Source organism: Lynx canadensis, chromosome D1 (genome assembly GCF_007474595.2).
Source record: "Lynx canadensis isolate LIC74 chromosome D1, mLynCan4.pri.v2, whole genome shotgun sequence".
Taxonomy (NCBI): domain Eukaryota; kingdom Metazoa; phylum Chordata; class Mammalia; order Carnivora; family Felidae; genus Lynx; species Lynx canadensis.
The window spans coordinates 1,602,776-1,629,929 of record NC_044312.2 but is presented as its reverse complement, the minus strand read 5'-3'; the positions used below and the strand labels follow the sequence as shown (position 1 = coordinate 1,629,929).

The window sequence follows — 27,154 nt, the reverse complement described above, 5'->3', positions numbered from 1 at the left end:
AACCTGAAGGCGGCAGGGTGCCCGACCCGGGAGCACGGTGCTTTCCTCAAACGTCTTCACCGCTTTCCGCCGAAACGTCGGAGCCTCTGAGAGCACATTTTAAGTATGTCCCTCTAAATCCACTCAAGTGTGTTCCTTCGGCAGCCCGCTTGCTTAAAAACGGTCCGTCCCTTACGTCCGTTAGCCCGTCTGTCGTGAACGTCTCACGACGCGCACACGTATCAAAACGTGCCGTCGCGCACATTCAACAGGCACAACGCTCGTCAAACGTACCTCGGCAGGGCTGGCCGGAAGAGAGTCTGTCCCCAGACCATACGCCACCTGAGCCAAGTTGTCCTACCTGGACTGGCCCGCAGTTCCCCGTGCCTCCATTTCCCCCCCGGGAGATAAAAACGGCACTCTCTAAAGGCACTGAAAGGGCGTGTAACTCTCTGGATTCCTGTTAGCACGTCAGCCTCTCGGTTCCTCGAGCTCCTCTCCTGTTCCCTTCCCCACCTCCCCCCCCCCGCCCCGCACCCATCGCCCCCACCTCCAAGGGTCACATCCTGCGACCTCGTCGTGCACGGTGCCAGAAATCCCGTCTTCACATTCAAAACCTAAACGGGCATGGTTTCTACCCCCCTCCCCTCCGCTCCCGATCCGTCTCTCTCTCCCTCACGAGAGGTGACGGGACTCGCTCTCTCCAGCCCTCGTCCTCCTCTTCTCTCTGGGACACATTCCAAGACGGCCTTTTCCACCGCCACCTGACCTGACGCTGCCTGACGGCGGTCACCGACGGCTCCGCCGCGTCCCTCCGCACCCCGGCACGGGCCCCGGGGCCTGGCTGCCAGACGCCGCGCCGCTTCCCACTTCCCAGAGCGCCCCCTCCGCGGCCGCGGCGGCGCCCCCTCTGCACGCCCACTTGGGAACGGCCAAGAGCCGCGTCGGGGCCCTGAACGTCTCCCCCCGGGTGTCCGTCGACACCCGTCCCCCCAGGCGGCATCGTCCCCTCTCGCAGCTCCAGCCACCGCCTCTAGCGAGACAATCCCCAGGGTTGTATCCCCCGACGTCCGGCCTCCCCCTCGTCTCCAGGCCCCTCCGGCCAAACGCCCGCTCCGCCCAGCAACGTGGACGTCCGGCGTCTCGTACGAGGCACGTCGGAGACTGGAAGCCTCACGTGCTCCTCCCGACGTGCTCTTCTCAGGTGACTGGTCCCTCCGGGGACTCGAGCCGACGTACCTGGAAGTATCCCGGAGTGCTCGCTTCCCTGCACACCTGTCAGCAAATCCTGCCGTTTCTACTGCAAAACAGTCCCGAATCCGACCACCGCTCCCCGACGTCCCCGAGGCACGTCGTCCTTTCCTCTCGCCTGCGCCTGCGGCGGCAGCTTTGAAACCAGCCCGACCCTCGCCCTCTACGGTCCGTTCTCACCCCAGAAGCCAACGTAAGCGCGTTCACACGTTATTAAAATGGTCCTGCTGAAAAGCCTCCAGAGGCTCCCTGGCTCGTTCCTGGGAAAGGAAAACCCGAGGCAGAGCTTCCAAAGCCCCATCCTAACCGCGGTCCTCTTACCCCCCACCCCCTCTCCAACCGCGCTCCCTGTGAATCACTCGTGAAGTCTCACTCGGCTGCCGGCTGACCCCCACAATCACCAGGCACGCTCTCATCTCGGGGTCTTCACAAAGCAAGCGGCCCCCGAGACCCCCCCCCCCCCCGCGACACTGTGACTCCCACCAGGGCGGGGACCGGTGTCTGCTTTTTCTCTGCTGTGACCCAACGTGCAGAACGGCGGCACCTGTAACAGACCCAGTAATTACTACTTCTTGAAGCCCCTCGTTCGCGGGACCTCCTCAGACTAGAATGACTTTCCTGTCCCTTACTTGCTGAAATCTAACTAAAATGTTATCTCTTCCGGAAAACCCCATCCATTGTCCCAAATCACATTCCTCCCTCTGACTCATGGTCTGACTCAACAGTCTGTACCTCGATCACCCAAAAATGAAGACGTGAATGGTCAAGAATATACGTACTATTCAGAGACATTAAAACTATTATGGATCAAGAAACGTAAGGTTTCCAGGCAAAGATGGTGGTTCGCATTCATACTTTAAACACACTCCCCTCCAGACACTGAGCACGGCAACCGGAGATATTAAGAGATTTAAAATTCGTATTTAAAAAACTGCTAAAATTATTGCTGCAATGTTCCATTATAAGCTGGCTTATGATAGGCTAGTTAATGAAAGGCATACAATTATTAAGGTACAGTAGCTTTCTACGCAGTCCTCAACTGAGAACATAATCTTCAACGTGAACTTCTGTACTCAACTAAAGTTGAGTACAGGGCATAAAGGGAGAGGCTTTCAAACGTGTTATGGTCAGTGGCACAATTAAGACAACATTATAACAAACACCAGAGGGAGTTGTGAAAATCAGTAACTTCAGAAAGAATATGCTTATTTTTCATTTCCATACTTCAGGATTGAACTTACTTTCCTCATACTGCTGTCTGACCAGCCCTCCATCCACAACACCTGGCATTTTTTATGCAAGGCTGGGTTACTCTCACAGTTTATTATGAAGTTTAAATTCGTACAATCCATTATCAAGACAATATGCAAGTTTTGCTGGATTCCTTAAAAAAAATAAGAAAATCATTATCATGCATATTATGACAATAGTAATTGGAGAAATCCTTATGTGGTCTACTTTTATGAGTTTAACAATTTCTGAAATGACATGGTAGCTGTTACAAAAACAAGCTATATAAAACAGTATTATACTTATGATCTTTTCTTTTGTTAAAAAATACTTGTGTGTGTGTGCATGCGCGTGCACACACCCATGTGAAGAGAAGAGATCCAGAAGGAATTCAGGAAGAAGTGTATACTTGTGTGTGTGTGCACACGTGTATGTGTGCGCACGCATGCATGTTCACGTTAAGAGAAAGATCCAGAAGGAATTCAGGAAGAAGTGTATACACCATATTGCTGTTTTGTATGTTACTTTTCAACTATGATACTGGATTCTACTTTACAATTTTTCTTTCAAGGATTTTAGTTTCAATATTCACAAGCAAATTGATCTCTGATTGTCTTTTAGGAGACATATTTTCCCTGTTTCAATATAAATAAGTCATAAAAAGGAATTTGGAAACTTTTCCTTCATTTTCTATGTTCTGAAATTGTTTCAAATAGCACTGGGATGATCTGTTTCTTAGCGATGTGGTAGAATTTCCTTGTAAACTTGACGGACAGGGAAGGGAGGGTAGCTCTCTAACAACTTCTCTATGTCAATAATAAATGGTCTTTTAGGGAAAAAAAGGAAATAAATGTAGTAGTGATGTCTGGGTGATGATATCATTGCCTATACTTACTTATTCAATTTTAGATATCTACAGTGCACATAAAACTGCTTCTGTGATAAAAAAAAAAAGTTGTTTCATTAAAAAAAAAAAAAAAGCATAGAGTCTGGCAAAATCTAAACAGTTTCAGAATTTTCTAAGATAGGAGGTCCTAAGTACCACTTTTACCATACAGAAAGAAAAGCAGCAAAGTAAATATTCCAAAGAACATTAGAACACTTTCTGCCTTCTCTTCTGCTAAAATTGTGCTAACATGCTTTTACTATAGGTAAGCCTTCAGGCTACTTACGTGTTTTCTAAAAGCACCGTGAAAAAGACAAAAGTACCAAAATACCAAACAGACCCAAGATTTAAGATACCTTTGCAACCTAATTAGCAAATACAGCAAATTAAATGGTATTTATTTCACATGAACCAGAGTTTGAATTGATTAACTGAATATAGTCACTTACTGTATGTGAAGTAACTGAAGACTGGTCCAAAAAAACCGTCCTGTGAAGCCTGATCTTTAAGAGGCAACAGCAAAGGCTCTAATTCTTCAAGGGTATAAAGTCCAGGAACTTCACCTATGGAATATTGCATTTCTTTTGAATTTTAGCTGCATACCCTAATCCAAACACATTTTACATCTACAATACCTTCTCTGTGTTTGTACTAGTCTGCTCTTATTCAAGCTGTTTCCAAAAGTACATGATCCTATCGCCTCTATACTAACAAACCTACCTGTCGCCTTCATTTGATAAAACTCAGATTCCTAAGCAAGCCATTCAAGACAGTGGATAATCTAGCCATCTAGCCATCTTTCCAGGTTCTCCTGCTGCTTCTCTGCCCCTCGCATTCAAGACCTTGTATTCCAGCATCTGAACTTGTGTGTTCCATAAATATAGTGAATCTATACCCACAATCTTCCTCTGCCCATTTCCCCCCCATATTTCCTGTTGCCCTATGAGACACTCCTGTACCGACCCCCATGCCCATGAGCCTTCCCTGACTCCCGTGCACTGGGGAAGGATCTTTTTTTTCCACGTATCTAAACATATCACAGTTCAGCATTTATCACATCATGTAATCATGAAGTATTTCAATCAGCTTCTGAATTCCCAGAGGACAAATATTTGATCATGTTCAACATTTATCTTAGAACATACTTAGCAAAGTACCTGGAACATGAATGTTTATTAGATGAATGAATGAATGAATGAATGGATGGATGGATGGATGAATAGATGGATGGATGGGTGAACTTGCATTATGCATCAGGAGAACTAACCCATAGCCCTGCTATAAGGCAACAGAGTGATGAAAGGCAAATCAAACTGGATTAAGACTATGAGTATTTAATAGAGGGCTGAATTATATCTTATTCACCTCTATAAACCCAGTATTTAGAACCAGATCTGGCACATAACAGGTGTCTAATAAATCTCTGTTAAGCCAGTATATTTAAAGTTTGCAAAAAACTCTAAGATGACCCTTGGGCCACATGTCCAAAGCAGGGCATTCATGCAGGTCCCACCACAGGCAGACCCTACTTTTCTTCAGGGTCAACTCAGAGGTGTGGGAATGCTGCCCATCCCCCAAGCTGGTACGTATCCAAACACACGCACACACAAATCTACTCTACGTCTTGCCATAAATTTCAGCCATACCTAGACACTTTTGACTCCTTCAAATTAACAAGAAAAGTTAGCTCTACTTACATGCGTAAACCCCCTCTATAGAAAATAAGAGTTTAAGACACAAAAAAAGAGACAAAGGTCTATTTTCTCTGAAAGTATTTTTCAAATACTTTTTTGCTAAAAATGTCGATAAAATTTAGCTTATGATTTTTGCAGTTATGACTTGATGACAACGCCCAACTTATCTTAAGATAAAAACAATAATTCCCACATCAGCGCTCATCTGCATGTTTGCTTTCACAAACAAAACAAAATGAAAAACCCCAAACAAAAAGCTGTGTATCTGGTAGACCAGTCTATCTCATCCCTAATGAAAGGCCTCCATCTAGTGACAAGGGAAGTGGTGTGCAGGAAACACAGCAGCAAGATCTCAGGAGGCTATGCCGTAAGAAGGTCCTGACACCCAAGCTTGCCCAGGACCTCTCGCTCCTACCACAGCAGCCGCGGAACTTGTGCCAGAGACTGGCCGGCCACCTGTCCTCTAGAGTCCCGGTCTGCCCTCAGTGGAACACCCAAGTGTAGAGACACTTTGGCCTAGAAATTAAATGTTTTCATCAACCAAAGCTGCTAAGTTCTGGAAAAAAAAGACCACTCATCTCAGAGCTTACCAGGGCCAACGCATCACGTAGGTCTGTCTGCAAGTCTCCACAATGGATTAACTCATGCAGCTGAAACTCGCTTTTAACAAGGTTTATTTTGTACTTAAATAACAAAACAATCTCGGTCCAAGTCTAAAACTAAGCCACCTCATACCAACTCTAACCATGATTACTCATGAAGAGATTCTAATAAATTTCATAAATTCTTCGGAAAAGGGAGACACGTGGGAAACTGCAAGTGTCTTCTCCAGGAAGCCACAGAAAAGGTCAGGTGGCTCAACAGACAACAGGAGCGGACCACAATTTGGGAAACAGGAGGCCTCAGAGGCTGAAAACGTACCCGCATTCACACACCCGTACGAAGGCCATTATTCAGCAACTGCACTAATGCTGGACAGTGAGGGCCCATCAGATTGTTTTCTTATAAGTTGGACCACGTGTTTCCGTGCACACTAACTCGATTATTTCCACAGATAATAAAAGTGCTGTATTCAAGGGCACAGCACATTTTTTTAAACAGGCACTGGCTGGGAGCTTTCCCAAAAGGTAACAGCCAGCAGTCCCACCAGAAGCAGGTGAGATGGCAGCTCTTCGGAACATTCACCGACATTAATAATCCTGTTTATGTAATCCTTCCGTCTCTTGGTTTTATAAAAATGAGGCTTCTCAACTCTCCAGCTGTGGGAGCGTCTCACCCATGTCAACTTAGTAAAACCCAAGCCAAATGTTCTCTGAGACATACTTTTACACAAGGTAATTTATTTGAATAATTTTTACATCACTATTTTTACTTTTCGGAATAGAAATCATGCACTTGCCTGAAGACAAGAGGCTGTTGATCATCTCCAGAAAGGTGGGATGGACTAACTGGTAGTCCTCAAGAAGTAAAACCACCTGCTGAGCTTCCACACCGGCAAGATGCAGCACCTGCACCATCACAAAATCTCATTTCGCACCAATCACACGGCAGCACGGGCACAGACTTCTGTCCTTTATGTAAGGAAACTCCTCCCCTTCCTTCTTCCCCTGTCTCCTCCTTTCCTCCTCCCTTCCTCCTCCCTCCATCCTTCCTTCCTTCCTTCTTCCCTCCCTCCTTCCTCCTCCCTTCCCTCCTCCCCCCTTCCTCCTCCCTCCGTCCCTCCTTCCTTCTCCCTCCCTTCCTTCCCTCCCTCCTTCCTCCTCTTCTTCCTTCCTCCTTCCTTCCCTCATCCCTCCTTCCTCCCCTCCCACTTTCCTCCTTCCCCCCCCCTTCCTTTTCTTCTTTGTTACCAAAACGAAAAATTAAACTCTAGCCATAGAGTTTGGAAAATAAATCCAGTCCACAAACAAATAGTTGAGGGAAATCTTAATTATTTTACAACTAAGACAGATGATCATTTTTAAACATACCCACATATGTCCTACAGAAATTCTATCCTTTTATCTTCCATGCCCACCTAATGTCTCATAATCTGGGGTACCTGAAAGCTAGAAATCGTACGAAGAATCTTTTTCCTATGTGTACATAAAAATAGAGTTTTCTAATAGCCACGGGGAAAATAGTCATCAAAATTAAAGATTATGTTGCATCTCAGAGACGTGAAGTTCTCTCTGAAGGCTTCTAGAATAACTAATTGTGATGTAAAACCAAATAAAGCAAAAGACTTTGAGTAACTCACATGTTTGATATCATTTTTGAACTGCTTCAGTTCATACCCTCTGGAGATCTTCGGAGAAAACAGCATGGCCCCGTGCATGTGGCTCACTAAGGACGTGACGGTGCGGCGGCCTACCCCGCTGCGTCCCGCCAGCAGCAGGGAGCCCCCGGGGCAGCTCAGCACTCTGTCTGTCCTGGACACATACTCCAGGACTTCTTGGAAAAGTAAAATATCTAACATCTGGTTATCTCGTCCATAATGAATGAGGCCCTTTTAAAAAAAATCACAAAGAATATTTTATAATTAATATATACTCAATTATAGAATAAAAATGTTAATTATCTAGAGTAAGATGTGTAGTTTTGATACACTCTGGGAAAGGCTTCAGTGTGACTCTATGTCATCTCACACCCCACAGCCTAACCAGGATTCCAGGTCTATGGCACTTCCTCCAGAAAGACTTCTATGAGGCCAGGCAAGTTCAAGGCCTCACAATAGTCACATACTTGTGGACATCATCCATATAACTAGTAAGACATAGTGAGAAGTATCAGTTTCATTACCAAAATGTCAATTTATAATCTTTGCAAGTCTCAAAAAGCTTACAAGATGCTTTTTAAATGCCTGCAATCATAACAAAACCCCAACTCAAATTCCTGATTGAGATTATACCTTCTTAATAACATCCTTGAGATCTGCAGAGCTCAGTTTTCCAAGCGGTTTTCCGTGTGGAGGCAGGGGCTGCCCGGGGGCTGGCCTTGCTCCTGAACTGTGTCGGGCTCCCCACGTAACATAGAAACTGTCTGGAGAAATAAAAGGTATTCTTCTGTTTTCTGTGTGTTATTTGTAATGGCAGCATCAGGAACCGCATTGCTCCTTTTTAACTTTTATTTTTTATTTTGAGAGAGAGAAAGACGGCGTAAGAGTGTGGGACAGGGGCAGAGGGAGAGAGAATCTCATGCGGGCTCCACACCCAGCATGGAACCAACGCAGGGCTCAATTCCATGCCCTGGGATCAAGACCTGGGCCGAAACCAAGAGGTGGATGCTCAACTGCCTGCACCACCCGTGCACCCCGCTCACTAAACTTGAAAAGTTCATCAGCCCAAGTAAGACGATCCCCAGAAACACAAAGGTAAATTCCTATACAGCGTAGTTCATAAGATCAGTCAACTCAGTTACAGCACCCACACCTCACTGCACTATCAAACTACTACTGACAAGGAACTGATGGTGTCCCTGTTCTATCTCCGACCCCACTTCTTCCCCAAATGAAACATCTTCCTCCTAATGCTCCCCTAGGGTTCTCACTTCCACCATTTCTCCCTTTTCCCTTCTCCTTCTCCAGAATGTCCATATAAATTGTAGATTAAAACATATAAAATTGGCATATAAAACAAATTCAAAACTCTCCGTGTGCAAGAACACAAATTTATTACTACCATCAACAGCCCTAATTCTCAAAGAAAAATTCGCTGAACTTTAAGTAGCAAACAAAACCCCCAGAAACTCCCCCTGAAAGCCCTCACAGGGGCGTCCCCATGAGCACACAGGAAAGTCTGCACACCTCTCCCCTCCTGACGCGTGTGGGCACAGACCCTCGCCGGCGCAGGCTGGGCCCCGAGGCCGTAAGATCCGGGACCCCAGCTTCTTTGAGCTTCTCTCCTTTCTCTTGCCTCATCTGCCAGCTGTGGACGCACCGCACCGCACGACAGCCCTGCCTTGGGAAACCCCGCCGGGACCGCCAGACCGCACCTCCATCGTGGCCAAGGCGCCCTCATCACCCGCTGGGCTCCTGGAGCGAGCCCCTTGCCCCTGGACGCCCGCGCTCATCAGTCCCCGGCCACGTGTCATCAGTCTCCTGCCTACCCCTTTTACTTTCACCTCCCCTGTGATCCAAACTCAGCCTGCTCTTCTTTAATCCTAACCACCCCCCTTGAGTTACTCCATGTTGCTCTGGGCCTTGAACCAGCGACGGCCTCTGGGCCCAAACCTACTCACCACCTCTCTCCGGGCAAGCGTCCCAAGCTCTCGTGTGCTCCCAAACTTCCAGGCGTTCCAGACATGCCTGACAGGCTTGCCTACGGCACACCTGAGTTTCAACCCTGCACTTCTCCGCAGGGAGAACCCTGCCGGAGAGAAGGGGACAGAAAGACACGGCCGCTCCCCTGCCCTCCCAGACCTGACAAACCTTACGAGGATGCCCCCAAAGACACTCAAGACACCTGCAAACCTGAAACACAGAAAACTGAACTCATCGTCTCCATGTGTCATCGTGCCTCCCCGGCTCAGATCCCTGCCTCGAGCCTCTGTCCCTCTGGCTACACCCTCGCCACTCCCAGAGAAGCACACGACAGGCGGCAGGCGGGCGGTGCCCCAGCACTCCACGGGCACAGAGCTCCCCACCGCCTGAGGACAAACAGCCCAACTCCTCATCTGCATCTAATCTGCCTCCACTGGCCACCTGCACCTCCAGTCTGCATCCGCATCCCACCACACACTCCAGTTCCCTTAGCCGGTGATTCTACGCATATGCTTGTCCCGTGTCTGGAATGCCCTTCCCTCCACTTCACTCAGTAGAATCATCCTCACACACTGTCACCGTCTGCAGTGCTCAAAAACTGTACAACCGTAGGTGTTAATCTAACAAGGTACGTACGACACTTACATGGTGAAAACTAGACGACACTGAGGAAAGAAAACACAGAACATCCAAATAAACAGACAGATAAATCACGTTCACGGAAAGGAAGACTCAACATAATGAAGGTGTCAATCCTCCCCAAACCAATACACAGAGTTAATGCAATTCCTATCAAAAGCTTAGCAACCATATTTATAGGTAAGGTTACCGTAAAATAGATCTAGAAAGTCAAAGGAACTTAAATAGCTACAACAACTCCAAAAAAGAACAAGAAAGTAGAAGTGAGTCTTCCCAATTTCAAGATTTAGTATATGACAGGAATCAAGACAGCGGGGTCCTGGTGGAAGGACAGATATAAAATCGATGGAAAAAAAACAGAGAATGTAGAAATATAGTCACACAAACCCGTTTCGGACAAAGGGGCAAAACCAAGTCAAGGGAGCAAAGTTCCCTTTTCAAACAATGGCCCTGGAGCAGGTGGGCATCCATCAGCAAGTAAAGTGACCCCGTCTCACTCTTTATACAGAAATTAACTCAGAGCGGACCACTGACTTAAAACAAAACCGTAAAACTTTTAGGAAAAAAATGTAGGAGAAAGTCTTCAGGATATAGGACCAGTTGGAATTCTTAAACTTGACACCAAAAGATCCTTAAAAAAAAATTAATAAGACAGGGTGCCTGGGTGACTCAGTCGGTTAAATGTCCGACTCTTGGTTTTGGCTCAGATTACAATCTCACAGTTCCCTGAGTTCGAGCCCCGCATTGGGCTCTGTGCTGACAGCTCGGAGCCTGCTTGGGATTCTCTGTCTCCATCTCTCTCTCTGCTCCTCCCTTGCTCACACCGTCTCTCTCTCAAAATAAATAACCATTAAAAAAATAGTAAGTTGTGCTTCGTAAAATTAAAATACTTAGCTGTGGGAGACCCTATTAAAAGGATGAAAAGACAAGTGACAGTGGGGGAGAGTGTGTTTGCAAGCCATGTATTTAACGAAAAGCTAGTGTCTGTAATACACAAAGAACGCTCAAAACTCAACAATAAAGAAAAACCATCCCAAGAGAAAGTGAGTAAGACGCACACAGAGATATGTCACTTGAAAGGATACAGAGGCGGCGAAGGAGCCCGAGAAGACGTCCAGCTGCATTGGCGGCCGGCAGAGCACAGACTGCGATGACACACCCAGACACGCTACCAGACGGCTGACTGGAGGACAGTGGAGACAACCCCAAACGCTGGCGAGGATGTGCAGCACCTGGCTTACGTCCATACTGCTGATGGGGATGGGAAGTGGCACGCCCATTGTAGGAAAGAGTCGGTGGTGGTTTTCAAACACCGAGCACAGAAGCACCGGACGCTCCCACAAGTGCACGGATGACCATTTATCCCAGACAAACAATGTATTTTCACGTAAAAATCCCTACATGAGTTGTTCTAGCGCCTTCCTCCTAACGGTCTAACACACACCGAACATAACCCAGATGGCCTTCAACAAGTAAAGCGTTTGGGAAATGGAAGTGTACCTGAACACCTACTCAGCACTAAGAAGGAACAAACCACTGAAACCCCAAGCCACCCGCACGGGTCTGCAGAGAATTATTCTGATCGAAAGTAAGAAACGGCAAAATTAAACACAGAACAGAAGGGTGGTTTGCAGAGCAGCAGATGTGGCCACAAAAGGGCGACACGACAGATCTCTGTGGTGATATTCTGTATAAAACTAGAGCGATGCCAACACCCTGTCCGAGACGTTCTACTGTAATTCTGCCAGCTGTTACCATGGAGAGACCACGTAGAAGGCACGTGTGCTCGGTCTGTGTAAATTCTTACAACTGTAGGTTAATCTATGATGATCACGAGATAAAAAATTCTTTTCAAGTTTGTTTTGTTTGAGAGAGACAGGGATAAAGAGAGCACACCAGCAGGGCAGGAGCAGAGAGAGGCAGAGAGAGACGTAGAGAGAATCCCAAGCAGGCTCCGCACTGTCAGTGCAGAGCCCAACTCTAGGCTCGAGCCCATGAATCATGAGATTGTGACCTGAGCCAAGATCAAGAGTCAGACACCCAACAGGCTGAGCCTCCCAGACGTCCCAAAAAAATTCATTTTAAAAAGCTTGAAAGTAGCTCCCTCAAAAAAGAATTAGTCTCTACCTCTTCTACATATCTACCATCTAGCATTTATCCCAAATATATTCAGAAAAGTTAGATTAATCGTACAACACTTCATTCTCTATTATAATTAACAGTTTAACTACTTGCACAAATTTTCATGGCATCTAAACACACTATCAATAGCTACCATTGCAAACAAAGACTTTCACATCTGCATCTACCACTAGATTACACGTTTCTTGAGCACAGGAATGTATCTCATTTATTTTTAACTCTCCAAGATTAAATTTTTCTTAATACTCCACTATGTGAAAATCTTATTTGCCTACACAGAACATATATCAAGGCTATATTTTTTTAAAAATGCAATCTTTCCTTGAAAAGTAAAATGGTAAGGGAAAAAAAGCATATATTATTTACTGAGTCCTACAACGGAGGCTCTGAAAGATAACAAACGCTAGAGAATTCAGATACCCAATAAGACACTGACACTATCTAAGGCCCAAAGGACATGCTCCTTTCTCTGCAAGAAGAGACACTACACACCCAATTCTCAGACTGAGAAAGACCGCACCGGTTAGAAAACAAAGCTCTCCACGCCACACAATGAGAACTCCAGGAAGCCCTGACAAACCCACACTCAAAATCAAGCCAACTTCCAACTACCACCAGGCATGCCAACCTGCCTCGCTTCTCCAACTCACTTCCTGATTCTGAAACTCTAGCAGCTCCAAGAAAATTCCCTCTGTCAGGCTCAACATCTTCCTAACAGTCCAGATCCCCTTTGGCTGTATGCAACCATGACCCTGGGACCAGTCAAATCTGGTAACGTAGATGTAGAACGTACTACATGAGACAGTCTAACGGGATAGAAACTCATTTTGCAGCTTGAAAGGGGTTTATTGGGAAATACTTCCATGTTACGGTCTCCACGTTACGGTACCAAAAGCCCTTTCGCTGTGATGGCTTTCCAATCACACAAACCACCCCCTGAGCAGTCTTCAGAGCGCAGCCTGGTGACTAAGCGGTAACAGATGCCAAAGCAACTGGGCTGCTGGCGGGGAGTGGCGTTACACGCAGCCTGTCCTACGAGGGGCGAAGCCAGTAACCAGAGCCTGAGAGAAGCTCTATGCTGACGATGTCGTGAGCAGTGACAGCCAGGAGAATGCAAAGCTTAACTATAATCAAAATACGAATTTTCCCAATGGTCTCAAAGTTTCCTACACATATGGCTTGAGAAAAACATTTGCCAGTAAAAATCCTTCAGGAAATAGAATTCTGAATTAAAAATATAAAACACTATGGCTAAATCCAAGAAAACAATTATTGTCATTATATTTTATTTAGCATATGATTATTGAAATCTAGCAAAAAGGAAAAGAGCATTTGCTTATAGTAAAAAAAACATTAAAATTATCCAAACTTTTCACTTGTATAGTATATGAAATCATGCTATTAGTAAGAAAAATAAGGGTACGGTTCTCAAAACATTTATATATTCACATAAACTCCACAAAGATTACCTGCCATATTATCTAATATATCTGAGCCCCAATCTCCTTGAAACACTGATGTTAAAATGCTGTCAAATAAATGAAGTTCCTTTGCACCAACAATTTTGTCACGAAATAAGCGCCGTGCTTCATACGCTACGATTTCTAACACATAATCTAGTGGATGGTTTGAGGACCCTAAAAAAGAGAACATTTTCTTTAGTTCTAAGAAAGTTCAAATGACTTGCAAATAGTCTGTTTCAACACAGTATTAGAAAGATATAAAGAATGAGAATCTGCATACCGTCACGTTGGCGTCAGATACAAAGAAGAAAAGGGGAAAAAATTAAAATTCAATGTGTTAATAAGTTGGTAAAGTTGTTTTGATCATTTATAAAATACAGTAAGCATCATTATCCCTAGTTCAATAAAAATACTAATTCTAAAAAGAGTATCAAACACGAATAATGATTTTATTTTTCCCAAATCAAATTTTAACAGTGAGGATCATAAAGTTTAGAAGAAAAGCCACGATGTTATATTTCAATATTAAGGTTTAAATTGAATGTTAATGTTTAAATTTAATATTAACATAATTTTAATTGTAATTTTTAGAATACTGTCATCAATTAAATACTCATTTAACATACCTATTACAAACACAGTACATAACATAAACACACACGTGCGCACACACAGATACGCTGTGGCATTCCAGAGAAAGGTAAGTGATTTAAAATAATGAAAGCAAACCTTACCTCCTTCTAAATCGTATCTGAATAAGCCAAGAACCCACTGGGTAAGGATGCACGGAGTAAACAAATAGTGACTATAATCATCAACTGTAAATCTGGCCCGTACCTGGAAAAGACAGTGCAGTAAACCATCTGTCTGCTGTCTAAATATGTAATATGTAAGTATTTGTAATATATTTCCAAATATGTAATAATGCTATAAGCTTTTCAGTCACCGTAGACTCACAGGAATGCCCAATTTGTACTAGTCAGTAGAAACTGTATTTCAATAGAACTGATTTCCGTAGTTATCTTAATATTTTATGCATTTAAAAACATCCAACAGGGGCTCTTCAAAGGCTTCAGCAAACTGCAAAGGCTGACCACAGAAAAAATAACAAGAGAGGTAAAGAGCCATGCCAAGGAAAGGGGCCTGAGGAAGGCAAACCTAAGCTTTCTGCACAGGGGCTGCGATGCCACAGCCCCGCAGGTCCCGGAAAACACAGCTCCCGGCATTGGGGACTCCAGAACTGCCTTCTGCTCACAGAGTCACTGAACTTCTAAGGGACCACACTGTCACTGCCTGATGCACAACCCGCCGGGACCGGTGCCTTCCCTCCCCCACCCACAGAGCCATTGCTCTCATTGTGGCCTTGGTCACGTAACATCTCCATTCACTCAAAATCGAAACGAAGGAACCCTTGCTCGCTGACTCTACTTCCCCACTTCTACTCCAAACTACACGGGGCACCTTCCACACATACCACCCTGACTTTCACACGCCGGTCCCTTTTCCTAGGAAGATCCTTCCTCTCCAGCCACGTTGAATTTCTGTTCACTTTTCAAAACTCACATCACACTTCCGCTCTCCTTAACAACTACCACGCACAACAAAGTTACTCACTTCTTCTACACTGTCTCTGCAACTTGCGCATGTTGTCACTGTTACATTCATCACACTGTATTAATAGTTCACGTACGTGACCGGGCCCCTCACTGGTCTGTGAGCTTCCAGAGAACAGAGACTCCGTCATCTCTGCACCCTTAGGACCAGTGCTAGAAAAGGAGGTACTCAACAGACGTCTTCTGCATCCGCAACGCCTGTTTTTAGCACTGTCCCCACTTTGCCGAGGAAACACACTTGAGACATTTCCTCACAGGCAACAAGAAAGAAAGAAACCTCAAAGACTACTCTGGGTTTGAAGCCTAGAGGACAGAAACTGATGGAAGTCAGGAGAAAGATGTAGTTTGGGAAAGAAGAAGAACATTCTGAACATGCTAAATTTTAGCAGGTAACAGAATAACCAACCATCTACCAGTGATCCATTCATTCAATACTGACTGTCTATTAGAAACCGTGCCAGGGGAGTCAATAGTGAAGAAAGCACACGGAGCACATGCCCTCACAGAGCCCACTCCCCAAGTAGAAAAGTCTAGTAAAGAAGAGGGAAAGAAAGCTGAAGTGTCGACATAAGCCAGCACTAAAGGCAGTCCTTTGGGACGGGAACCAATAGACATGGTAAGAACAACATAAATGAATATATATACCTGTTCATACACTTGTACCATAGACCCTGCTAAGAGATAGATTTTTGATGAAGAACCCCAAATAGGATGATTCTTCAGATTTTTATATAGAACTGGTTCCAAATATGCTCCATAGATTGTCTGTAATTGCTCTCTTTCTGGGTAACTGAAAAAGGACATATCAGAAAATTATTTTAGAAGAATCAACGTTCTAAATTATTTTAATGTTCACTTACAGCAGTGGTTTTCCCAATGTGCTGCCCTGAGATTTAGACACCAGAGGTTTCCCCGGCGACTAAGGACAGGCTCATGGTCCCTACTCTGACTTCAACCACATTAGACCTCTCTACGTATCTGCTGTGAAACAGAGGGTCCTACCAGAAGATCCCAGTGAAATTACTTAGAAACACAATTATTTGAAAACCATGATCTTTAGAAAAGACAAAAAGGTATATTTTTCTCAAGAAAAAAAGTATTTTGAGTCGAGTAGAGCCTACCCATAGAGCACTAATCCATCTCAGAACCATAAAAGCAGAACTATTCACACAAATGAAATCAACTTGTTTCTCTCAAACCGAAATCTATTTCATTACAGCTTAACTGATGGCTTTAACACTTCTGAAAGTAGAATGTTATAGATGGTTATAGTTTCAATTAGCATGAAAATAAGATTGTGTAGGCCCAATGGAACACAGGACAAGTGCTATAATCATACAGCCCGCAAGTCCCTGGGACAACGATGGGCCGTGGCACTGGATGCACGCGTCAGGGTTAATGCCGCCACGGCGAACGTGACAGACTCCACCTCGTGCACTCTGCATAAAATGGGTACTGCTTTTGTTTTATGAAACCCGTAAAATATTTAATTCTAAAATCGACCATTCAAATTCCTAACACTGATATGATCTTTTAGAACAGAAATGATACAAAACAGTTGTGTTTTATTTCTAATATTTACGAACAGCTGATTAACACCTTCAGTTTAGGAAGGACAGGGAAAAAAATATCAGAACTTAAGTTCTGAGTATTTTTATATTCTTCATTTTGAGGAAATATCATTAATGGATACCTTCAATAAAATTCAAATATATAAGACAGCTCCCCAAAGGAAAAACAATGAAAAACACAGAGATACATACTCCACAGCACAGAGACGGACAATAGAAGTAAATCGGGTGGTAAGCTTATGTCTTCCCAGTCTTCCTCCAGCTGACATGGAAGCCACAATGTGAATATTTTCTAAACCAACCCATTCCAAATTTTCATCATAAAATCCTTGATATGTCAATACCTATTTGAAAATAAATGTATTTTAAATGTTTTATGCTTAGGATTTTTCTAATTCTGATAGAAAATATTTTTGCACGAAATTCAAGTGTTTCCAAATGCAGCCATCATCCTCTATCCAACTCAAGAATTTAAGCTTGAAGAATAATACTCTTGAAGACTATGTATTCAATTAATGTTAGCTGAATGAGCCTCATTTTAAAAATGTTTTTTCTAATAAACATTAAAAACCAGATGACACTATAAATCTACCAGCAATTATCGGGAAAAAAGTAAAAGAAATCAGGAAAAACATAAGGAAAATATTTTGGTTTTCTTCTATAAATTTTGTATCATATTCTACGGTTACATAGTAAAGCTAAATTTGAACCCACAGAAACAGAATAAACTCTAATGTAGACCTTAGGGCTTCTAATGTGATGGAAACCACAATGACAGAACATATGGTCTCCAACCTTTGCCATTCCACAGGTAAAGACGGAGAGCCATGAGCTGAAGAAGCCAGAGAGGGGCACGAGTCTACCTGTTCTCTGAAGAAGGAATTACGAGAAAAATGAAGCCACAACTCCCCCTAAATCCCACATCCACCCCAGCTTCTGCCTCCCTGCTATTTAGGAATAAAGGACAGGTAATAAGCATAGGGCAAGGCTGTTTTCACTCTTCCTGTCATGTATCACCTCCACGTAATACTAACTTTTACAAGGAAGAAGGTCGAAGAAAGTAGCTTTCTAGGGGCGCCTGGCTGGCTCAGTTGGTGCAGCACGAGACTCTTGATCTCAGGTCATGAGTTCAAGCTCTGCGTTGGGTGGAGATATTACTTAAAAATAAAAACTTTAAAAAGAGAAAAGACAGCCCTGGAACAAGATCGCTACATGCGTCAGGGGTTGAGTTTCCATTAACATACTGGACAAAACCGGCCCTGAGGAGGAAAGTGGGTTTTCTAAGGAAAGGTAATGAAATTAAGTTGTTTCCAGTTATATCCTAACATTCAAGCAATAAGACCCACCTGTTGTAGGAAAGCAACCAAAGTACTGGTCCCCCACTTATCCAGCTTGGGCAGGTTGAGATCTTTCAAGTACAAAACAAGTCTTTCGCAGTCTTTCGGTCTGTACACTCGACCAGTGTTGGTACTGATCACCAGGCAAGTCTGGCTCAGCTTCTGCAGGAGGTGTCGAGGCGTGGTCTGCGCGCTACAGTGAACCGTGGTGATCTGAGTGGACCGGAGCTGGGAAAAGGCGTGTCTCAGCAGCATCCTGGGAGAGGAAGGACATTTGCCTTTGTGTGTTGAACGTGCTCAAATATAACATGCCGCTTATATTCCACATAAAATTCCTCTTTTTATAAATATTACAGTTTCTAAATTATATATGATGATGTTTACAGGGAAAGTGGTAAACACGGATGTGGCTTAAAAAAAAGGCAACTTTCTAATTTTTACAATATAAAAAAATACATTTGTATGTTAAAGCACCCTTGAAACTCCTTCAGCAAAAACAAAGTTTACAGAAATAATTTAATTTGATAAAGTACATACAGAAGATACCAACTGGTTCCCTATAGTTGAGGAGTTAAAAAAAAAAAAAAAGTACAATGATTTTATAGAATTTTTAAATTCCTACTAAAAATGTGAACCTAATAAGCCATGTCTCTTTTCCTTTCAGAAACTACACTCAGTAGACACGAAAAACAGCTGAATTACACTGATATAAAAGCTATTTTTAAGTAGAAAGCTAACTTCAAGATTCATTGTTTATAACTAAAGCAAATAATGTGTAAATATATCGAAGGGGTTCAGTTTTTGTGGTGACTGTACACTCATTTTCTTTTGAAGACTATCTTCCCAGATCGTTCTCTTTCCCCTAGAAAACACATAACCTGGCAGGAAAAAAAAGATATATTCTTCTCTAATCTAATCTAAAGTCGTATTATTTCTATAAGTAGTGACAATGGAAAGAGTCCTCCATGAAAATGTAAATGCTACTTTAACCAAAAGAAAGGTAACAGGGCTGTGAAACGATTTCACGTGAGGAGAGGAGTACAAATCCACAATACGCACTTCACTCAACATTTTTCTGCTCTTACCCTTTGCCACATCCTTCTGGTCCTACAAGAATAAATGGCTGTTTAGTATCAGAACTTAACCAGGGTTTGAAATAATCCAGGCCTCGCTGCATGTCAGGAATCTGAATGACGGGGAGAGTTTGGCTGTTGCTGAAATCATCGGCGGTCAAGTTTTCCGGCTTCTTCAGCACATAAGATGCTAGTCGCCCCCGACCTGAGTCATAGTAGGTATCCATTGGTTTGTGAGGGTCTGGAGGAGACTCTCGTGCCCAAGTAAAAACCTTAAGAGGAAAAAGTTGTGATAGATACTCCAACTCCACGAGTATGTGAAATTTTAGTTCTTCAAAGTAAATGTCCCAAAGTCAGTCATCTTAGTTTAACAACAAAAATTTGCTACCAAATATCTTTGATAATTAAGATAACATTTTATGTCAATTATTCTTCTCTAAATCACTGAGGCAAAAAATATAAGTCATCTAGTCTGCACATACACCAAGATATAAATACATTCAACTTTTAAATGACGTGGGTTTTTTTTATGTTTATTTTTGAGAAATAGTGTGAGTGGGGAAGGGGCAGAGGGAGAGGAGGACAGTGGCTCTGAAATATACCTTTAAAGTTATTAAGGAAAATATGCTGAATCCATCCTGGCATTTTTAACTGCCAAAACTGTTCTGGTTAAGCACATGATTAAAAATATGTATTATTCTACAATTAAAAATGATTTAAATAATTATATTTAGTCATATGGCTAAGTAGCCTCAAACATGCCTAACAATAAAGATATGGTCCAAACTATAGCCCGTTAAAACATTGCTTTATAAAATTTTAATAAAATCATAAAATATCATAAACTAGTTCAAAGGAGAAAGTAAGTATATATGTTTATATGTACATATCGATAAATGCATTATTATTCTACTGAATGCTTCATTTCAAAAGTAATAGGCTTAGTACAGCTACAAACCACTATATTTTGACAAGTAGGAGTCGATGAAAATTAAAGAAAACACTGACTGAACACATGTGTTAAATATGCATCACCTGTTTGGTGAACTCCAGGCGGGATTTCATGTTCAGGTTTCCACCAAGCCCCCGTATGAGACTAATAACAAACTGCTCATGATTTTTGCATCCACGAAGATGTGACAAACCATTCATCACAGTCCCAACCAAACTGGTTTCAACCACATAGTCATTCTGTTGATTAAAATCCATGGACAGACAAAAAACAAATATTATCATGGAAACCCACAGATTTACATTCACACATCTTTTCAATTATGATCTTTAAATATATCCCTCCATTCAAGGTGTAGAAAGCTTACATTTGATTCAGTTTATACATATAAATTTTGAAATTAAGATGTAACCATAAAAATGCAATTGTCTATTTCTAGCTTCAAGTGCTAGAGTCCTTAACTAGATATATACTTTACTTCCTAAGTCTGAAGAATATAAAAGTACATCACTGCTCTGAAAATAACAGTCCCTCATAATCTCTTCCTGATAAAGAGGAAGCTAGAGGTAAGGGCTCGATCAAGGACCCTGGACATTAAAGGCTCGTAAAAGTGAACTTAACACAAAAAAACATCTGAAGTTAGCTCTTTACACAGACTTTTAAAATGAAACTTTGGGGTGCAGTGTGTACATGACTTTGATCTGTGGGCCCCTGGGACCCCTGTGTAACTGCCAGAGGTTAAAAGGGGTAAAGGTTCTCACTCATTCAATCTCTAAGTATTTACTGAGACCCAATTATGCATTAGGATGTCCATGTGGTGCTAGGTGTTTTCTTTAAAAAAAAAAAAAAAAAAAAAAAGGTGAATTTCAGAGAGAACTTATGTTCCTGTCACTCAAGTCCAGTAGAGAACATGGTCAACAACTTATGGTAAAAGCTACAGAGGAGCAAGGCGCCTGGGTGGCTCAGTTGGTTGAGTGTCCGACTTCAGCTCAGGTCATGATCTCATGGTGCATGGGTTCGAGCCCCGCGTTGGGCTCTGTGCTGATAGTTCAGAGCCTGGAGCCTGCTTTGGAGTCTGTGTTTTCTTCTCTCTTAACCACCGCCCCCCCTCCCGCTTGCGCGCGCATACCCATGTGCTCTCTTGCGCTCTCTCTTTCCCCCTCTCTCTCTCCCTCACTCTCAAAAATAAACGCTAAAAAAAATTATTGGTTAAAAAAAAAAAGGCTACAGAGGAGAAGAGAGTAACTCAGAGAGCTTAAGCCTCTTTGTAAAAGGGGACAGTGAAACTGACACCTGAAGGATGAGATCCGCAGGGCATGCAGAGAGGGTAGCATATGCAAATGTAAGCCACCAGTGTGGGTAAGAAATTAAAAGCAGCTTATGCCTGAGTAAGCAAAGGAGAGTAAGCTGAAGTCAAAGGGATGGGCAAGGGCCAGAATATACACAAGTGCACAGGCCATGGAAAGGGTGCAAATTTTATTTTCACTACTTATAAGGTGTTTTAAATAAGAGGGTAAAAAGATCCAATTTGCATTTTTTTCAAGATCACTCTGCCTGCAAAAGAAATGTTTCTACAAGATTGTATAAATGGGAGGAAGACCAGGAAAAAGGAAAAGATGAGGAGAAATCCAGCTGCCTCAGCCATACTAAGAGTTCTACACTTTAAAGGCAATATATTTATTTCTGCATTGTCTAATTTGCTGAATTAATAGAAGAAAGAAAAACTCTAGTTAAAATCAAATCAGCATTTGGTTGGAGTATTCATGACAGTCTAGCTCTCAGAACGTGAACACAGTGAACAAAGTACAAAATAAGAAGGAAGGAAGTCTCAACACATAAAAAAAATTTCAAACTGTAACAGGGACCTGACCTCAAAACAATCAGTTTATTTTCTAACTGAATCTTTGGTATATCCACTCTATGGCTTGACCATCTTATCTGGTCATTGTATCTATAGCCACAAAACCCCTACATACCAATCTGTCCCATCCAGTGTTCTATTTCTGTTTCTAACATCAACAGCATACAAGTGGATGACCTCAAAGTATTTGTCCTAGAGAGCCTTATTAGGCTCTGTATATTTTATATGAATGAAATAACATATCTGCTGAAAAGTTGCTACAAGGGAGGCAGCAGGTATTTAAGGCAGTACATAAACTCTCATTCATTCATTACTCCATGACGGTACTTGGTTCTGGGGATACAATAAAATGTGGTCCTGCCCTCCAAGGGGCTTGGAGTTGAATGCACGCAGTTATACTAGCAAGGAGGAGACCGATCTGTCAGACTGAGGGCTGGAAGGAATGGTCCTCTCCCCGAGGCCTCCAGGAACCCATTCATGTGCGTCTTCTCCTCACAAATCCCTATCCCTCCATCTCATCCTTACAGACAGGAAAGAGACACCTTGAGAAAACTCAAGTGAGATCTCCACTTCTCTGTCATTCTACAATCTTCTACAATGACTACTAAGTCAACTTCAGGTTAACAATCAGATACTTTCAAAAAGTACTTTCAATGCTACCTATTTCCTCTACTTTTTTATATGTTTACATTTTTCATAGAAACAATGACATACAAGAAAAAAAACTGAAAAAATCGTATAGAATATCGGAAAGCCCTACATTGTCTTCTGTGCACGTCAAACTTCTATTCATGCTTCAAATTCAGAACTAAGTGTTATCAACTTTTTGAACTCTTCTGGAGGATGGTAACACTCTTTTCATCCTGTTTATTTTTCTAAATCTCATTTTTCTCCATCAGGCAAATCCCTCCCCAAGGAAACAGACTGTCCGATTAATGTCCACCTCTTAAAGTCTTATCTAGTCCTATGCTTGATACGTATACTAGATACCCATTAATTTTTTGAATAAGCAGATGTTTTTAATAACATTGTAAATAACTCATCACCCTTTTTCTACTGTAGTATTAACTTGACATAGTTTTTAGCATGAAATATATGCTGGTACTTATTGACAGTGAAATGTAACAGCAAGATGGTTTTACTAGAAACATGAGAGATTCCACTATTCAAGATTTTTAGGTAAGCAGTTCAAGATAGTGTAGGTCAGAGAATTAAAGTGTCTTAAGACTACCATAACAAATTCTCAACAAGATACTAGCAAATCAAATCCAACAGATTAAATAAATTATTCACCATGATCAAGTGCGATCTATTCCTGGGCTGCTGGGGTGGTTCAATATTTGCAAATCAATCAACGTGATATACCACAATAAAGGATCGGTGAAAACCATATGATCCTGTCAACAGATGCAGAAAAACCATTTGACAAAATATAGCATCTTTTTTTGATAAAAACCCTCAACAACGTAGGGATAGACGGGACATATATCAACATCATAAAGGCCATATGTGAAAGACCCACAGCTTGTATCATCTTCAATGGGGAAAAAGTGAGAGCCATTGTCAGGAACAAGACAAGGATGTCCACTCCCACAGTTACAATCTACCATACTACTGGAAGTCCTAGCCTCAGCAATTAGACAACAACAACAACAAGGCATCCAAATCGCCAAAGAAGTCAAACTTTCACTATTTGTAGATGACATGATACTCTACGTAGAAAACCCAAAAGACTCCACAAAAAAACAATTGCTAGAATACATGAACTCAACAAAATTTCAGGATATAAAATCAACGTACAGAAACCAGTTGCGTTTTTATACACTAATAATGAAGCAGCAAAAAAAATAAATCAATAAAATAACCAAGGAATTGATCCCATTTGCAACTGCACCAAAAACCATAAGATATCTAGGAACAAACCTATCCAAAGAGGTAGAAGATCTGTACTCTGAAAACTACAGAACACTTATGAGAGAAGTTGAAGAGGACACAAAGAAATGGGAAAACATTCCATGCTCATGGATAGGAAGTACAAATATTGTTAAAATGTCTACACTATCCAAAGCAATCTACACATTCAGTGCAATCCCTAACAAAATAACACCTGCATTCTTCACAGAGCTAGAACAAACAATCCTAAAATCTATATGGAACCAGAAAAGACCCCGAATATCCAAAGCGATCTTGAAAAAGAAAACCAAAGCAGGAGATATCACAATCCCAGACTTCAAGCTATACTACAAAGCTGTAATCATCAAGAAAGTATAGTACTGGCACAAGAACAGACCGTGAGATCAATGGAACAGAATAGAGAACCAAATTATGAAATGGACCCACAACAGTATGTCCAACTAATCTTTGACAAAGCAGGAAAGAATACCCAACAGAATAAAGACAGTCTCTTCGGCAAGTGGTGCTCGGAAAACTGGACAGCGACATGCAGAAGAATGAACCTGGACCACTTTCTTACACCATACACAAAAATAAACTCAAAATGGATGAAGGAAAACCTCTCTGACGTTGGCCTCAGCAAGTTCTTACTTAACATGACTCTGGAGGCAAGAGAAACAAAAGCAAACATGAACTACTGGGACGTCATCAAGATAAAAAGCTTCTATACAGTGAAGGAAACAGTCAGCAAAACTATAAGGCAGCCTACAGAATGGGAGAAGATATTTGCAAACGACGTATCTGATAAACGGTTAGTATCCAAAATCTATACAGAACTTATCAAACTCAACACCCAAAAAACAAATAATCCAGTGAAGAAATGGGCAAAAGACACGAATAGACACTTCTCCAAAGAAGACATCCAGATCACCAACTGACACATGAAAAAATGCTCAACATCACTCATCATACAGGAAATACAAATCAAAACCACAATGAGATACCACCTCACACCTGTCAGAACGGCTAACGTTAACAACTCAGGCAACAATAGATGTTGGCGAACATGCAGAGAAAGAGGATCTCTCTTGCACTGCTGGTGGGAATGCAAACTGGTGCAGCCACTCTGGAAAGAAGTATGGAAGTTCCTCAAAAAATTAAAAATAGAACTACCCTATGACCCAGCAATTGCACTACTGGGTATTTACACAAAGGATACAAAAATACTGATTCAGTGGGGTACATGTACCCCAATGTTTATAGCAGCACTATCAACAGTAGCCAAATTATGTAAAGAGCCCATTTCTCCATGGACAGATGAATGGATAAAGAAGATGTGGTGTGTATATACACACACACACACACACATACACAGAGACACAATGGAGTATTACTCAGCCATCAAAACGAATGAAATCTTGCCATTTGAAATGATGTGGATGGAGCTAGTGTATTCTGCTAACAAAATAAGACAGAGAAAGACAAATATCATATGATTTCACTCATGTGGAATTTAGTAAACAAAACAGATGAATATGTGGGAAGGGGGGAGAGAAGAGGAGGAAACAAACCATAAGAGATTCTGTTTTTTTATTTCTTTAAGGTATGTATGTATGTATGTATGTATGTATTTATTTATTTATTTATTTGAGGGAGAGAGACCGTAAGAGACTCTTAACAAGAGAGAATAAATTGAGGGCTGATGGAGGGAGGTGGGTGAGGGATGGGGACTAAGGAGGGCGCTCGCTGTGATGAGCCCTGGGTGATGTTAAGTGATGAAACATGAATTCTACTCCTGAAACCAATATCGCACTGTATGTTAACTGACTAGAAGTTAAATAAAAATTTGAAGGGAAAAAAAGATTACTATAGTAAAAAGTTAAAAGCCAAGACAAAGAGCAGGAGAGCAATGAGGACACCTAGCTGTCCCTGTACCCCACATCCTGGCTGAGCATCACATCTTCATCGTTATTCTTCTTGCCTAAATGGTTAATTATGAAATATTACGGCTAACTTACCTGCTTCAGAACCCACTGTAAAGCCTTTTCAAAGTAATCTCCAACCCAGCTCTCAAGATTATTCCTATAACTAGGAGGCTGATTCTTCAACCAAGATTTTATCAGAGAATTAACGTCTGTCTCTTCATCGCTGAAATAGATTAACAAACATGTAAGAAATTATTTAGGAAGACAATGTCAGTGTGCTTTCAAAATAAACTCCTGCTCCAATAAACATTATTCTACAGGTATTGTATCTGCTTATATATGAGACTTGATTTTAATTATTTCTATATGTATATGTGTGTGTATATTAGTGATACATGTACACACACACATATGTATACGTATACACATATGTCATTTTCTGTAAAATAAAGCAAATAAATTTCATCAATATTATAAACACAAATTAAAGAGGAATTACATACACGCAGGTTAGCCAAAACCTGATCTAAATCCTTAGGAACAAAGACACAGAGAATCCCAAGTCCCATCCCAGACTTAGTGGAACAAAATCTCCACTCTAACAAAATTTCTGGGTGATTCAAACACACAACAGAGTTCAAGGACACCTGTACCTTAATGCAGATCTTTAAAAATATTTTTTCTTCTTCTCTATCCCAAAAAAGGCCAACTACCTAAATTCTCATGCCACTAATTAAAACTCAAAGATCTTCCCGAAGTAAAATAGGATTCTTTTAGCAAAGCACCTAATTATATGTCACATCCAATGAATTAAATTAAATTTAACACTAACATCTTATTCAAAACTATAGCTTAAATAACTATAAAAAACGATGGCAAACACAACTGCTAGATTAATAATTTTAGAATTGACAAGGGCTCAATATTTTGCCATTCCCTGCAATGTTGATGTTCTCATATGCGACTACTGTACATGATTTCTAAAATCAGCTTATTCTTCATATTTGTTCTTCAAGCCTCTTCCAAACATGCTGAGGAAGAAAGAAAACATTAAGTGAAGAGGTTTCCAGTTGTGAAACAAAAGGCTGCACCACAGGGCCTATTCATCCTAGGTTAGCCCTAAAATTCTATCAATCTAAGATCTATGATAAAAATATTGCTACTTAGTTTTAGATTATTAGCCTCTAGCTCATATCTAGTATGTTCACTTCTTTGCACTTAGTTCTAACATTTAAACAAAGGAATAGTGGGGCAACCGGGGGGCTCACTCAGTTGGGCATCCAACTCTTGGTTTCAGGTCAGATCATGACTTCACAGTCATGAGCTCGAGCCCCAAGTCGGCCTCTACAGTGACAGGACAGAGCCTGCTGGGGATTCTCTCCCTGTCTTTTTCTCTCTGGCCCTC

General features: G+C 42.0%; 1 protein-coding gene across 3 annotated transcripts in view; it reads right to left on the bottom strand.

Annotated features, from left to right (window-relative positions):
* The window catches only part of DYNC2H1 (dynein cytoplasmic 2 heavy chain 1), a 341,058-nt gene that overhangs the window by 242,841 nt on the left and 71,063 nt on the right, over nt 1-27,154 (bottom strand). For 2 of the 3 annotated variants that reach the window (XM_030333927.1, XM_030333928.1), the window contains exons 40-52: nt 25,843-25,972; nt 20,154-20,309; nt 19,131-19,390; nt 18,055-18,301; nt 16,901-17,052; nt 15,783-15,927; nt 14,259-14,361; nt 13,531-13,698; nt 7,931-8,061; nt 7,280-7,528; nt 6,440-6,548; nt 3,796-3,909; nt 2,472-2,614 (exon numbers count right to left, since the gene is read on the bottom strand). In XM_030333927.1, the coding sequence (XP_030189787.1) occupies nt 2,472-2,614; nt 3,796-3,909; nt 6,440-6,548; nt 7,280-7,528; nt 7,931-8,061; nt 13,531-13,698; nt 14,259-14,361; nt 15,783-15,927; nt 16,901-17,052; nt 18,055-18,301; nt 19,131-19,390; nt 20,154-20,309; nt 25,843-25,972 (2,107 nt within the window). The remainder of the gene's footprint in view (nt 1-2,471; nt 2,615-3,795; nt 3,910-6,439; nt 6,549-7,279; nt 7,529-7,930; nt 8,062-13,530; nt 13,699-14,258; nt 14,362-15,782; nt 15,928-16,900; nt 17,053-18,054; nt 18,302-19,130; nt 19,391-20,153; nt 20,310-25,842; nt 25,973-27,154) is intronic. The other variant, XM_030333929.1, reaches the window with a different exon arrangement.